Here is a 16,665-nt window from a genome sequence, read left to right on the forward strand (position 1 = left end):
GGACCCAAATTTAAAAGCAGGAATTAAACACAAAGGTGAACGCTGCATTAGTAATCACGGAAAGGAGTATCGAAATTCTTTCGTTAATATTATAATCGACATTTGTAATACCTACGTTTGTAATTTCTGTACAACACGGCTTTTCAGCACGCCGCCCTACACAAGACCACCTTGGTAAGTTATATAACAAATGAACAAAGATAGGAACTAAAAATATATAAACAAATTAATTATATTTTGTACAAGCAGTCGCAGAGAGATTGTTAGTCGACTCCCGTACGTATAGAGCAGGGGTCACCAAACTTTTGCACTCGCGGGCCGGATTGACCCCAACACAATGAACGCGGGCCGGAGCACGTGCATAGGATTATAATTTTACTAGAAATTCATAAGTGTGTTTTTTTACAATAAAAACTAATTTAAACAAAAATAAGTAAACAAAAATTTTAATGAGAGCTATGGAACTGTGATCTTTTTTGATAAGTTCATCAATATTTGGTTTTAAATTGCTGCATCCTATCATGAGAATTGATTTTAAGTGTCCGTCAGTCAATCTTGCACGATGGGCAGACTTAACATATTTCATCCTCGAAAACGTTTGCTCACATTGGTAAGTTGTGCCAAATATAGAAATCATCTTTTATATTTTTTCCAAGCTCTTCAGTTCTCCGTGACACAGAACTCGCCGACAAACTTATTCCATCAAATAAGGAAGAATTTAGTGGGCACAAACAATTAACTGCTTCAATAATGCAATTTTTGATATACATCCCATCACTAAAGGGTTTCCCGTGTTGTGAAATAATTTTCGTTATCTCGTATCCAGCTCTTGTTACATTTTCATTATTTTCAAAATTTTTTTTTATAAGGCCTTGTTGAATTTGTAAAGTGCGTTTCAGTGATTCAACTTATCCTGACGTAGCTTTCCAGTGTACTTGGAATATATCGGAACATGATTCGTTTCATAATGACGTCGAATGTTATACTCCTTCATAACAGAGAGATTGTTCGTGGCATATTAAACAATAAGCTTTCTGCTTTAATTCATCTTTCGCAAAAAAATACTTCAATTCCCATAATTTATTGAATACACGGCATTCGCGGTCAACCTTTCTTTTCATATTAGACATAGCAACAAAGAAAAATTTAACGTTAATGCTGATAAGTTTTTTTTTCGAATTAAATCTTGCAAATAGTTTAATTTTTTTAATTAAAGTTTTTATTTAAGTTAATTATTAAGGTATTAATTGAATATCTCGAAATAGTGCGCGGGCCGGATAAAATGTTGTCGCGGCCGTAGTTTGGTGACGTCTGGTATAGAGCCTTGACAAACAGCGATCATACTATTGTACTTATTATTATTAAAGCCTTGCCGCAAGATGATATCTTGCTTGAGGCAGCCACACAAGATCAAGACAGAAAGAAAACATGTTATCAAGAAACTAACTATTCCGAACGAAGTCAAGTGTCACTGCTCTCTTTTGTCTTTTTCTTTTATGGTGTGGCTGAAGAAGACATCCGGTTCCGCAGTGAGATCACTGATGACGGCGTCACTCGTCAAGCCGGGTTGCATATAATATGCACTATTGTAGTTAGCACATTAAATCTAAGAAAACTTTACTGAATTTTACATAGATATCATGCACAGGCTAGAAAAACACAAAGGATTAGGAGGAAGAACTAATAAATAATGCTAAACTCATCATGAAATAACTAGGAGCGCTTGGATCATTATATTTCCAATATTCTCATGGATGGCTTACCACACATAATATAGAAAAGAAGTTCAGAAGTTATAATAAAGGCTGCCAAAGAAACTGTTGAGATTCACGAAACTAAATGAAGGTACAAATGAGCTCAATTACTAGTCAATTACGTCAACGAGATTTAAGACTTCAAAAGGAAACTTGTGATCCTAATCGGAAATCCGAATTAAGAAAACTGAGAAACAAAATCCAACACGAAATCAAGAGGAATATGCTTCAATCCTGGTCTGAATTATTGAAATAGCGCATAATAAAAGTAAAGAGGCTACAATCAGGTACAAAAATGTTTATGGCTATGCGCTTACTCAAACGAGGGTTGGCTAATCTAAAAATTCAAAATGAGTCTGGTCATTTTATATTGGACGTTATTTGCTCGACTGAACTTATAGCCCAACTCTTTAGGAATCAGTTCAATCGGAGGACACTTTACCGCTCTGACAAGTCAAAAAACAGCCTCGTTTACTGAACAATATAATCACAAATTCCGACATTTGTGGAGCAATGCTTCGACTGAGTAATAACAGAGAAGCTGGTAAGATCAATGAGGTCAATTTGAAACCGCTCATTTGGAACAGAAACAGAAAATGATTAGTTTCATCCTCGGTTTAAATTATTAATAAAACAGACTTAAATTTAAGTGAAAGAGAAAACTTGCAAACATCACACACTGAAATTACTTTTCTTGTCACATAATATTTTCTTTGAACTTTCTTATTAAAAATATTAGAGAAACTTCATGTACAGTAAACAATGGTTATTTGCATAGCATGTGTCCACGGAAAATTTTTTTTAAATAACCGATAAATCCAATTATCCGATATTTTAATAAAAATCAATAATAATAAGTAAGAAAAGAAAATAATCAAAAACGTTAAAAACCATTAATTTTGGACTGCCTGGTCTTCTGTCAAAGGGGTAGGACGCTTTTTCTAGTTCGTAAAATTTGTCCATATCTATCCCTAACACGGGATTACTACTGGAGATGAATTCGTACGGATCAGTATCTGCTTGCCAGTGCCAGTTTCCAAGATGCTACCCAAGACTTCAGCAAACCGGGCTTTGCCAGTGCTGAGGCCGAAGAGTTAAAGAGGACGGAATACCTGTGTATTCCTGAATTTTTTGAATTTGTCCCCTTGCCTTCGAAACCTTAAAAATTTGTCGGCAAGACAGCGACTCAACTCCTCACTGACGTTAGTAAAAGAATCTCTTTGAAAACAAACGAGGGAGACGAGCTGAATCTTTCAGGGAATCTCGTTCTACGTGCCCCGCGGAAACTGCCATTCAATACGGAGTGCGCGTCGTTGAACTGACCCTTAGGCTCTCACCTACTCTCTATCCACCTACCCTAGCTAGCATCTAATCTTTTTAACTATTGTTTTTTATCAAATAATCGAGTCGATTTAAAGCAAAAACCGACTGGCTCCAACGTTGAGGGAAACACGGCGAACTCAAAGCCCATTTAAAGACCTCATTTAGATAAGTAGGTCAAGGCGGACACAGTCAAAAGCTTTTGACATGTCCGGGAGTCGGCAACCTTTTTGTGGTAAATAGCCATTTTTTACTTTTTTACCACTTTTTACTAATTCTTCTAATTCGGTGGTTAGGTGGATAAACTTTTGATTCCATAATTCTTTACTCCTTAATTCCAGTAATTGCATTAAATTCAGAAATTTTTATTTTATATGGTGCAAAATTTAGATCTTCTGTTTTCTCAAGAAGTAACGAACAATAAGGTAAATTTTTCTTTTCTAAAAGCATAGAATCTGGTGTAATTTTTTATTAAATTCTGACCTGTTCTAAAATGATTTGCTTATTGATAAAAGAGTTTCTTTAAACTCAATCGTTTTAATCTCCATCTAATATTCAAGTAATTTGGGGAAATGAGATAAAATCCCATAATCTGCATCATCTACAAACAAGCATAGTTTTTTCTCAAATAAGACAATTTCCTACAAGATAAATAATGCAATATTTCCAGTTCCTTGTAGTTTTAAATTTAATTAATTAAGTTTTTAGCATAGATCGGTCATAAAATATAGCTTCTGTAACCATAATTTTCGGTCAATTCTTGATATTCAATTCCTTTGCACCAAGAAAATATCGAATCTCTTCAATAAAAAATGTGAACGAATTAAGAATTTCCTACCTGGAAAGCCATCTTACTTTATTGTACTGAAGAAGATCAATATTTTCTGAATTAGTTTTAATTAACAAATCTTTACTCTATGGTTAAGTCCCTTTTATTTTGTTAATAAAAGCTTCGGCTATGTTTTCATCACGTGTGTAGCCTTTAAGAACTAAGAATGGCAGAAATTCTCTGAAAAAAAGCAGACAGTAATATATTATTAAAAAAATTGACCATATCTTTTTTGTTTTCAAATTCTGGGAAGATTTCGTCAGCTGCTTTAATAAAACACGTTTTTATATACTTTCCGTCAAAAGGTTTCCCCCTTTTAGCGATTTTGTAACTGATAATAAAGCTGGCAATAGTAGAAGTCTTTAATAACTGTCTTAAATTTTTAAACGTTGACGTGAAACATCCAACATTTCTTTTAAGTTCATCAACAGCTTTTTTCGAATATCACTAAAAGAATAATTTTTTCAAAATTCACCATGTTTGAAATTAAAATGTCTTTCCAAGTTGGAAAATCTCTTGACATATGAGACACGTAGGTAAGTTTTTAGAATTTATGACAAATGCAAACACTTTAGTCAAATTGAATTGAAAAAACGAGTTTTCTACTTCATTTTATTATTATTAGAAATCATAAAAATGAAAACGTGTGAAATCAATTGTAAAAATTTATAAGATTTAATTTTAAAATGATTATTTAAATATATGTAAATAAGTTTAAAAAAGCCACATAAATATAAGATAGAAAAAGATCCGCTTTTAAAATTATTTTATTGTACCAAATGAAAAAAAATGTTTAATGTGAATATTTCCCTATAAGAAAAAAACCACTGGTACTCTCTTATTATCCAAAAATAATTATTTTAGTGAAACATTTGAAATCATTATTTAATTTTATTAAAATCAATTAAATTTAATTTTAGTTCTTTAACATTAGCGGGTATATAACATCGAGTCTCGTGATGCAGGCTTTGAATCAGCAGAATGATAACATAGTAAAGGATATTATCGGAGAAAATTGTCAACTATTATTTTCAGATTTTATAGAACAGTAAAAAAACTAAAAATATATCTAATAGGTTCATTAATTCCGAGGGAAAAGAAATTTACTTAATCGCTGCCCAAAAACTATTAAATAGTGAAAGTTCAACTCTTAACGTTGACTACTCGGATATCGACTCTTGGAACCATCACTTGGCTGTTACCATTACAGAGGAGTACTACAGGTATACTTTTTTTCTAATATAGTCTAGAATATACCCATTTTTATGTGGAAGTGTGGGAAATGTACTTTCCAAGAAAGGGAAAATTCCTTCGAAAAAGGAATTTTTTGTTTCTTTTGATTTTGTGCCAACTTTTGTAAAATCAGGCAATTAAGCAGTGGAAAAATGGCTCTTTGATTAAAATAACAGGTCAGGTAGTCAGGACACATCCAGTCCATCCAGAATTGGTCAAAGGAGCCTTCATTTGTTTTGAATGCCAGACTCTTATAAGAAATGTAGAACAACAATTCAAATACTCACAAGTAGTATTATTATATAAACACATAGCCCCAAATTTGTCGAAATCCTGTTTGTAATAATCGAACGCGTTTCATACTTGATGTTGATAAGTCACACTTCATTGATTTTCAAAAGGTCCGAATTCAAGAAAACTCAGTCGGAACTTCCTCGTGGGTCAATCCCTCGTAGTCTGGAAGTGATTCTTCGTGGAGACTGTGTGGAACTAGCCCAGGAGGGGACCGTTGTGATTTTATTGGAACACTTATTGTTGTGCCAGACGTGGCTGTATTGTCTCTACCGGAGGCTAAAGCTGAAACATCGACTCGAATGACTGGAAATAGAGCATATGAAGTTGAGTTGAAGGGGTACGTGGGCTGAAGGCTTTGGGAGTACGAGATCTTAATTACAGACTTGCTTTTTTGGCTTCGTCAGTAAAGACGAGGAATAGAGTCGCTTTGGAAGACTGCAGTGAGGAAATAATCAGAGAAATGTACAACGACCGAGATTTGTATCAAAACCTCTGTTCTAGCCTTTTCCATCAATTCACGGTTGAATTGTTTTTTGTATGAATGAGAAGGAAACGACGAGGTGAAGCGTGGAATTTTACTTATGCTTTTTGGTGGAGTTGGTAAGCAAACCTCTGAAGGAATAAGTCTCCGTGGAGATGTGAACGTCTGTGTAGTGGAGATCCCAGTAGTACTGCAAAAAGCCAGCTTCTCAAGTAATGAATTGTATTATATTTTATAGGCATGTGGAGGAATTGAGTACACGGGCTATTTATACAAGCGGAAAATCGACATCAGCTGCTGGACTCACAGCTGCAGTTGTCCGCGATGAAGATTCAGGGGAACTAGTAATCGAGGCAGGAGCACTAATGCTAGCTGACGGGGTAGACAGTCCTTTTAATTGAGTAGGGAGTGTGTTGTATTGATGAATTTGATAAAATTGAAACTCACGATCAAGTGGCGATTCATGAGGCAATGGAACAACAGACTATTTCGATTGCCAAGGCAGGTGTTAAAGCAACATTAAATGCACGGACTTGTATTCTCGCAGCGGCCAATCCACTTGGAGGACATTATGACCGTACTAAATCACTCAAACGTAACGTAAATATGTCTGCCCCTATTATGTCACGTTTTGATCTGTTTTTTGTACTTGTGGATGAATATAATGAGGTGATTGGGTTTTTTACTTATTTTAGATAACAGACTATGCCATTGCTAGTAAAATAGTCCAACTTCATGCACTTAATTTGAGTATTTTTGATCGGAAATATGCATTGGAAGATATAAGAAGATATATTGCTTTCTCACGTCAATTCAACCCCAAAATTCCACCAGAATCGCAAGATTATATTGTCCAGCAATATAAGCTTTTGAGACAGAGAGATGCTGTTGGTGGAAATACTTCTTGGCGTGTTACAGTCCGTCAGTTAGAGAGTATAATTCGCTTAAGTGAAGCAATGGCACGAATGTTTCTTCGTGATGAGGTTCTATCATGTTTTTTATTCCTTAGGTTGAGCCTCGTCATATTAAAGAAGCATGCCGACTTATAAGCAAGTCTATAATCAGAGTGGACCACCCTGATATCCTCTTTCATGAAGGTCCCGATGAACTTTTTATCCCCGAGGACATTCCAATGACTCCTCAAACTCCTATGAATGTTCAATCCCCAGGTTACATTATTTCTTGAGTGTAAGACCGGACTTCTGTCCCATCAACAACTGGAGGCTATCGGACTATTTCTATTACATATGAGGAATATAAACAAATTACTAATGCACTTGTCACTCATATTCGGCATGTCGATGAACTGGCAGAGTTGTCTCAGGAGATGAGTTCGGGGATTAGGCGATCTGAGTTGATTGCTTGGTACCTTGGAGAAATTATTGGGGACATTGATACGGAAGAGGAACTTGCTGAACGGAAAATCATGTTGCAAAGACTTATTGAAAGGCTTGTTCAATCTGTTTTTTTCTGAATTTGATATTCTCTTTAGGATCATATTCTTATTCAGTTGACACATTCTGATATGAACGAAGATGGAGGTGTTGCCACTGATGATCCCATCATTGTCGTGCATCCTAATTACAGCACTGATTCTTGATTGTTTTTTAATTATTTTCTTAATAAGTGCCAATCATTTATCTTTAACCGTTATCAATCGATTGATCCGATCCTACTTTAAGTTGTGAGACCAGCATCTTGCAGAAACAAAAGCGCCCTCCCAAGTTGCTCCCATAGGACCTTCGGGGCGTGTATGGCAAATTTTTTACGGAGCGAAAGAAGACCATGACAGCGGAATAGATTGGCGGTTGTATGCTCATCAGCATGGCAAATGGGGCAAAAGGGGGAGATCGAGATGTCCATTTTGTGTGCATAGTGGTTTAATGAGGAGTGATGACCAGAACGGAAACGAGCCAAGTTTGTCTGAGCCAAACAGTCGAGAAGCAATTCAGAACAGTGAAAGTCAGGAGGAGATTTATTGAGGAGGAGATTTATTGAGTACAGAGTTAGGCGTCAGCTTAAGAATAGCTGATGTGGATATCAAATTGTGAATTTCCTCATCGGGTATGGACATTGGTGCAAGCCGTCGATTTTTGCAAGGATCCGGGAATATAGATTCGCCGGGGTGTTCTTCAGTGAACGAGAATTTCCGTTTAGCACATTTAGAGCAGAACATGGATGATAGGGAATTCGAGATGCAAATAAAAATTGCGCTCCTCTCATATTTAGATGATTTTCAATTGGCAAAAGGTTTGTTTCACAGTTGAGGTTATCAATTTGGGTTGATTTCAGACACCAAGATATTGTGCGCATGGTTTTTTTTGTTTTGTACTGATTGAAGTGCCATTGTCGAGTTTATGGATAGACAGAGCGCCCGGCTTGGACTCGCATAACTTAATACGGGCCGTATGTATTGTTTGTAAACTCGTCTGAGGAGTGGCTTCTGGGCGCCTGTAATGTGACCACTTATTGCTTTTAGTATGTTTGTGCGTCTGTTTGCCTTGTCAGAAATGTTAGAGACATGCTTGTTGAAGGACATAGTTGGATCAAAAGTAATTCCAAGGATAGTAGGGGTTTTGCATTGTGGGAGGTCAGAACCAAAGAGAGATAACTTTGGGTGAAGGTTTGATTGTTTTCTGTCGGAAGAAAATAAGGTGACCGATGATTTCGAGGGCGAAGCCTCGAGTCTGTTTTAAATGAACCAATTCTCAACGGAGTATAATTGTTGCTGGATGTTGAGAGAGGCTGATATGTAATCTGCGTGTTTAGAAGCAATGATAATGTCATCTGCGTAAGATAAAGTCAAGTTGTTTGGGTCATTAGCCGGAAAGTCATGTAAATATAAGTTGAACAGGGAAGGGGACAACACAGAACCCTGCGGTACCCCATTTGGAAGATAGCGTTGTTTTGAACAGTGGTCCATAAGGGAGACGTATCCCATTCGACCCGATAAGAAGTTTGCAAGCCAAGATTTGAGGTTTGAGTTTAGGTCTGTCTTTAAAATTTTGTTGATGAGTCCACATAGAGGGACGCTGTCAAACGACTTTGAAACATCGATTGAAACTAGTACTGTTCGTTTTGGGGGTTTCTTCTCATTGAAGCCGTCCAGCACAGATTGCGAATTTAGATTCCTCAGTTCTATAAAGGACCCGTTTCGAATTGTTACGGGTCTTTATAAGGGCGTTTACTTCGTGACTGTAACTTTGGAAGAAATTTTGTATAATTCCTTGAGGAATGAATTTTTTTGAAGTGGAGATGATAAGTGCATTAAGATAATTGACTGCTAAATCAGTCGAACGAAAGTTGATAATGTCGAAATCATTCAATGATTTTTCTAGAGCGAGACAGTAGTCATTTCAGGAAGCTCTTTTGTAATTCGTATAACAACGCCGTTGAATGTCGATGTTGGATTTTTGGGCATTCTCAATAATAATCGGGTTGTGATCAGAATTTAAGTCGTAAATGACCTTCCAAGAAGTAACTGGGGCCAGAATTGGAGTACACAGCGGGATGTCAGGAGAAGAAATTGCGTCGCCTTTCCTTGACGGTTTTCTGATGTGAGATGAGGGATTGTTGAGGATAACTAAACCATCAAATTGGTCGAATAGTAGAGATCCTCTTGAGTTGAGAGATTGATTTTTTAGCTATATCGGGCTCTTTGCGTTCATATCACCACAAATAACGACATTGTTGAGAGACTGGAGGTTTTGAATAGAAGGGGTCCATCCATGAGGACATGACGAGTGAGGAGGTATGTATACATTGATGAGTCTCCTGGTTGATGACCCTGTAGAGACAGTTATAGCTGTCATTTCAATCACTTGATCGTTGCCAATTAGCGAGTAAGCTTGGGAGGTACAGTTAGTGAACGGGATGGATTTTTTGATAAGAGTTAGTAGGCCACCCCCATTTACAGAGCCCGGTCTGTCCCGACGGATGTATGAATAACCAGGGAAATCTGGCAAGCGATTTTTGGCCAAAGCTTCGTTTCTTGTACCAAAGCAATGTCCACGTCGTGCTTCTCCAGGAAGGAATAAAGTTCAGCAGTCTTCTGAGCAGGATACGTAATAGGTTCTTTTTGCTGGGGCCAGGATTTGGTTCAATGTCTCTGGAAAGTAGAAGGGTGAGTTTGATAAGCAAAGAGGTCCTTGGGAGCAACGGCTTCGCGCCTGCTCTACTGCCACCGACATCGCGGAATCGATCCGATCCGGCAGGGGAGTAGTTGTAGGTCTTTTCGTAGTATAAAACTATCACCTGTCACGGCAAGAAGGTGACCCACATCGACAGATTTTTCGTATAAGCCAAAGAAGTCAAGATAACTTTGGACACGTAAAAGGAATCGATGTATGCTATGTCTTTTTTTGTCTTTTCTCAATTTTTTTATTCCGTCTTTTCTCATTTTTCATATAGTGTCGACAGTGCACGAAGTCTAACATATGTTAAGACTCCAATTTGCATTTTTTTGATATTTTGAATTTTTTCTTTAAATCAGCTACTTTCTGTAACATGGACGACATCCTTTTAGTTTTCAATATTCTCAAAAAGGTCTTTTCAGTTTCGCTTATGTTGGATGCTATTTGATTTTTATTAAGGTTTTTTGTTTCAGTAGCAAAATAAATTTTTTAATTTTATTTGGATTGTAAATATCGGCCTTCGATAATATTTCTTAAACTATGATCAAATTTACTAACGGTGTGATTGTATCCGATTTTTTTAGAAGTTTAAACAATTTTTGATCGTTTTTGTAAGTTTTGGAGATGTTTTCGATATCAAGTTTTGTGCACATTTTGGCAATTTTGAATGAAGAGTTCAAATTGAAAAATCATTCTAGTTTTACGACTATTAGAAATGCCAACGTCCAGCATGTGAAATGACATTTTTCACTTAGGCGTTGGCCAACTAATGAAAATATTTGACATTGATAATTCTGTCGACAAACGCAGAAAAAAAGCATATTAGTGTGTTCCAGTTTAGTCCAAAAAATTTAGTCTACTCTGTTTATTTAGTCTACTCTGTTTTAAACTGCTGTTTTAGTGCGACTGAATATAGTTAGATATTTGATATTTAAGGCATTGTAAAATTCGGAGACCTTATGTATTTGTATAATATTGATTGAGAGTTACCAGAAAATGAACAGACAGCTTTATCTATTGAATTGACACTCTGCGAGTAGTACAGACAAGTTCTTTGAAGAGATTTTGCTGAGGCAATTTACATGACGATTTTTTACCAAAAGAGTTTTGGACCTCCCGAAACTGTAGTACCTTAAATCGAAATTTTCAAGTTCGGATGCGTTTTTTGTTAAAAAAAATCAATTTAAAAATTTTTAATAACTAAAGAGAGATTTTCATTTTTGTGTTTTACTTGTACACACTCAGTTTTAGTTGGATTAGAAGGTTAGAAGTCTTTTGATCACCTTGAAAAAATGTTTTTCGACATAATATACCTGGATTTAGATACCCTGAGAGTTATTTTTCTTGATGACGAAAAGCGATAATGTCTTTACGATAAATCTTAAACAGTGATTTTTGTGAAGAGAAAGAATCGAGTTTTAGAAGTAGCAACTGTGTTGAAAATTTCCTCGTTTACGAAGTTGGATTTGTTTTTTAAACGGAATAAGGAGAATAAAAACATTCCCAGTAGAAAACTTCCTAAAGATACCTAAATATTTTATCATTCAAAAATACTGTTAAAGCGTTGCAGATAATAATTATTTTGATAATTATAATAATTTTTAAAAAATAATAATAATAATATGTCACCGTCCAGACCGGCCGAGGCGCCAGATCGGTCAGGTCAATTATCTAAATACAAAACAAATATTTTTCCTACAAAACATTTCATCGCAAAAAAATATTGATAATAAAAAAATAAAATCTTATTAATAAAAAAGTTATAAAAAGTTGAAAAGATTAGTATTAATCAATGGTTTTAGTTGAATTAATTCGAGACACCCTCGAAAAAATTAGGGAGTATTTGGAATCAGGCCACCTTGATGATTCCTTGAGTTCGGAAGAAAGGGCACGAATACGGAGATATGCAAAAAAATTTAGTTTCAAGGAGAACAACACCTACATTTCTAAAAATGGCTCAAAGTTGCGTTTTTTTGTATCGAAGACACTGAACTTAAGTTAAAATTCATTGAAGTAGTGTATTTGTTTATTTAAATTAGGCTCAACACAATCTTAATCACTTTGGACGTGATAAATTGTACAGTTTATTGACACTCATATTGTAAAATCGGGAGAAAAAATGAAAAGGCGGCGGAGAAAATGGAAATATGATGAAGCTGAAAGTGGCGATGAAAATTTAATACGCCATGATGGGGATGCAAACCCGGGTTATAGAAAATACCCATTATACGACGAGATATCTGCACAAAAATATATTGTGAAATTGACCTCTTGTTCGGAACTGATTTGGAAAAACCAAATAAAAAACTAACAAATTCTGAGGTCGTGAAAAAAAGGAAAAAAACCCTTGAAAATATTGTAAAATCGGGAGAAAAAATGAAAAGGCTGAGAAAATGGGAATATGGTGAAAAAATCAAAGGATACATATTAGCAGAGTAAAAAACTTTAACTGCAAATATTCATGGGGTTCGTTCTGTGTTTTTTCTCGTGTCATATTTACTTAATTGTTAAATAATTTTGCCATTGTTACAAATTCGACGCGGCCGAAGGCCGCATAGGGAAAAATATTCATATTGAATCATCTGGCCGTAGGCCGGATTGTATTTTAGAGTTTTAATGATAAAAGTAGAAATTTACAACATTTTTAAAAATTAAAAATGGATTTTTCTAATAAGCTTTATTGTTGAGAATTGTTTGGCTAACCTTGGTTAAAGCGTTTTTAAATAAAATGCAAAATCAATAGGGTAATTATCTGGAAATGACTGGATGTTGGTTTTTTATGAATTCAGTAACTTCAATATTTTGACAAAAATTATAATAATTTTTAAAAAATAATATAATAATATGTCACCGTCCAGACCGGCCGAGGCGCCAGATCGGTCAGGTCAATTATCTAAATACAAAACAAATATTTTTCCTACAAAACATTTCATCGCAAAAAAATATTGATAATAAAAAAATAAAATCTTATTAATAAAAAAGTTATAAAAAGTTGAAAAGATTAGCATTAATCAATGGTTTTAGTTGAATTAATTCGAGACACCCTCGAAAAAATTAGGGAGTATTTGGAATCAGGCACCTTGATGATTCCTTGAGTTCGGAAGAAAGGGCACGAATACGGAGATATGCAAAAAAATTTAGTTTCAAGGAGAACAACACCTACATTTCTAAAAATGGCTCAAAGTTGCGTTTGACAAAAATAATATTAAAATCAACAAAAGAATGAACAGAAAAAGAAAATAACTTTCGAAAGGTAGTTTTTATTAAAAATTTTATACATAACCGATCTGGCGCCCCGACCTATCTGGACGGTGACATAATATTAATTTATTTGCGATTTCTAATCAAAATTGGTCCCTTATGATTTTAAGACGCTAAAACACGATATCGCCAATACAAATACAAAGAAATGATAAAAAGTTTAAATGAAGACTAAAGAAATTAACTTAAAAGATGACCGAGAGAATTAGAAGAATAAGCAAAATAATATGTCACATGCCCCATGCGTTACCATGCCTGACGGGTTACCATTGCTCTAAATTTTTAAAATTTCAATTAAAAATATTTAGATGATTGAAATATATTTACTTATTAATTTAAAAATTAACTGATTAATGAGAAATTAAAAGTTAGATTAATTAAATTTTTCAATTTACTGGTCTTGGGCCTCCCTGAACAGCACCATCATCTTTCGTGATCCTCTTGCTATTATTTTGTCCTTCCTCAGAGTATTCGTTTTCTGTCACCTCATCATGTCTCCTCTTCATCGAGTTAGCTCCCCTTTGGTGAGTGTTCCACACTGCATAATCTTTGTTGAGAATCAATGCTTTAGTCATTACGTCTTCGAAACCATGTTTATATTCTACGAACATTCCTTCAAACGTCTTCTTTAATGCAATCGTTTGGATGTATGCCAAAACACTGTCTTTAATGCCAATCAAATCCATGAATATTTTAAAATACTTGGAGGTGATGACAATCGGAAGTATTTTTACTTTGGCTTTGTAAATGATTTCTAATTCACTTGCCAGGATATCATATTTATGAAGTTTTTCAACTTCAACTGCTTTTAAATTATCCACACACGTCACTCCAATCTCTATTAGCCATATGTGGTTTAATTTTTTGTCGTATAGGAAAATGTCCGGCTTGTTATATTGAATTTTTGATTCGGTAGGGATAGTAGTGTCAACTCGTAATTCAGCACGATCATTAGTAATTACACTTTGGATAGAGTGAGTCTTTAACCTTTTTGATTTTTTGAATCCAAATTTTCTGCATAGGTGCATGTGTATGCATTTAACAATTTCGTTATGTCGCCTTGTATAATCGGATTGAAAAAATTTGAAAGTGGTTATGGTGATACTGCCACGATCAAATCAATCTTACCTAATAACCGCGTTTATGTAGAATTTTCGAATGGAGATACAAAGATAGTTCACATGAAAAGAACCAAAAAAAGACACAATAATTAATTTTAAATTTTATTTTACGTTTTAAACTTCAGATCTATATATGATTTTAAAGTAAAAACTGGATAGAGTTTGAGTTTTTTATAAGAGATCTACTGATGATTTTAAAACTAAAAACTGGATAGAGTTTTAGTTATTTATAAAACTATCGAATTATGTGGCTTTAAAGCTTTTCACACAATTCACATCATTTAAAATATGTTTTAATGTCCTTATCAGTCAAAATTTTCTAAAAAATAAAAAATCATTAATCAATTATTTCTCAGAGGTAACTCAGAGGTAACGAGTCAGGCATAGTAATCGCTGAGGCATGTGACATAATAATTTATAATTCTGGAAATGGCAGAAGAAAATGAGGTGGAAAACCTGATTTTTTAATTGGACTTTTAAGTTGAGGAATTTAAAGCATTTGAACAGTAATATTGTCGTTAAACTAATTTTATTCTGGACTAAAAGTCGGCAAATATTTTCGGAGAAAAGCCAATTTTTGATATTCTCAGAAATTTTGACAAATCAAAAAGACACCTTTTACCACCTGTCTAAATCAAAAATTCAATAATAATTAAGAATTCATTTAAAAAATAAAATTTACGAGTCTCATTAATGAGAAATGTGATTCCTTAATTTTTTAGAGAGTTGTCTAATGTTTAGGACGCAACTAGTCAATTTTAATCTGAGATTTGATTTTAAATTTAGTCTGTAATTTTGTTTTTTAAGTGTCACCGGTTTTTGCCTGGACCCGGCATCTGCTCGGACCGCAAACGTATTCTCAAAAAAAATATAGAAAATAGTTTATTAACAGTCATAAATACATATTTATTAATTATTTTTAAAAAGAATATTACTTTTATAAAATTAAATTGGCACGTGAAAAATGGGTCTACTGGTTTTGACTAGAGATACTTTGTCAAAAATCAAAAAATACAAAGAATCCCAGAATTTGGATGAGGTTTTGGATAAGAAGGAGAGATATAAAGTCAAACGACATTCAGAAACCTTTTCTTTTGCTGATGGAAAAGCTTATATACGAAGAAATGGCCTAAAACTACGATTTTTTTGTATTGAAGACGCAGAACTAAAATTACTAATGATTGAAGTACTGGTTGTATCATCTAAAAATAGTCCGAGCATAATTCTAATCATTTTGGAAGAGATCGAATGATTAGTCATCTGAAGACAAGGATATATGGTGTTAGCCGTTCTGAAATAATGCAAGTTATCAATAACTGCGTTTTTGTCAGGTAAAAACATTAAAGTTTATTTATAGTCCAAAAAATTAATGAATAACAAACGGAAATGGAAATTCGACGAAAACGACATTAAGGTTGTTTATCATGTGTTATAATGCGGATTAAGGTGGGGGATAATGTTCTATTACGGCAAGATCTTGGTGCTAAAAATAGAAGTTATCCATTATATGATCAAATTGATACGAAAAAATATAAAGTTATTGGGAAAGAAAATATGAATTTTTATATTCAAGATGAAGAAGGATCTGTCATAAAAAGAACAAATATTGCGAGACTTTATAAAATTAATTAATGTTTTTGTTTATAAAAAATAATTCTTACTAAGATTCTTTATTAGTACTAATCTAAGAATCATTATTTTATGATTAAAGTTGGAGATAGATTAGGGTTGGGCCTTGTGTTAAAATAAGGGTTAAGTATAGGTTGTGGATAGGGATAAGGTTAAATTTAGGTTAGCTTTTGGGATAAAGTCGAGATTTTATCACGGGACAAAAATAAAAATGTATTTTTATCACGGAATAATACTTTTTGTATTTTTTTATTTCAAAAAATGCAGTCATAGAGAGACGTGCGGGATAATAAAAATTAATAGGTCGACTTAAAGTAATGTTTCTAGGACCAACTCGACTTGGTCATGGCCAAATATTGCAAAGTGGTGCAGTTTGGACAAAGGACTCTCTTCGAATTTAATGGATAACCAAACAGCAGAGAACTTATATGTCGTTTGGAGTTTAAGTACATTGAGCAATTCTTACTTGACTCGTTTTTTGGCTGTCTTTGTCCTTTTTTTAAGAAACGTGGGTCCAATTAGATAAGTATCGCGTCCCCTGAAGAGCAGAAATGTTAAACACTTTTATCAAAAAACCAAATGCCAAAAGAGAAGCTTTCCCATACCCTGG

The 16,665-nt window shown here is 34.3% G+C and overlaps 1 protein-coding gene and 1 pseudogene across 1 annotated transcript; one reads left to right on the forward strand and one right to left on the reverse strand.

Annotated features, from left to right (window-relative positions):
• The first annotated feature begins 562 nt into the window (after positions 1-562).
• On the forward strand, positions 563-7,530 carry LOC115228303 (annotated as a pseudogene).
• A 6,161-nt stretch (positions 7,531-13,691) lies between these two features.
• On the reverse strand, positions 13,692-15,262 carry LOC115228304. The gene is made up of 2 exons (XM_029798917.1): positions 15,240-15,262; positions 13,692-14,268 (listed from the first exon to the last, which is right to left on the reverse strand). Exons 1-2 carry the CDS (start codon positions 15,260-15,262, stop codon positions 13,692-13,694), a joined length of 600 nt encoding a protein of 199 aa, XP_029654777.1.
• Between the last annotated feature and the right edge of the window lie 1,403 nt (positions 15,263-16,665).

Source organism: Octopus sinensis, unplaced genomic scaffold, assembly GCF_006345805.1.
Source record: "Octopus sinensis unplaced genomic scaffold, ASM634580v1 Contig10281, whole genome shotgun sequence".
Lineage (NCBI taxonomy): Eukaryota > Metazoa > Mollusca > Cephalopoda > Octopoda > Octopodidae > Octopus > Octopus sinensis.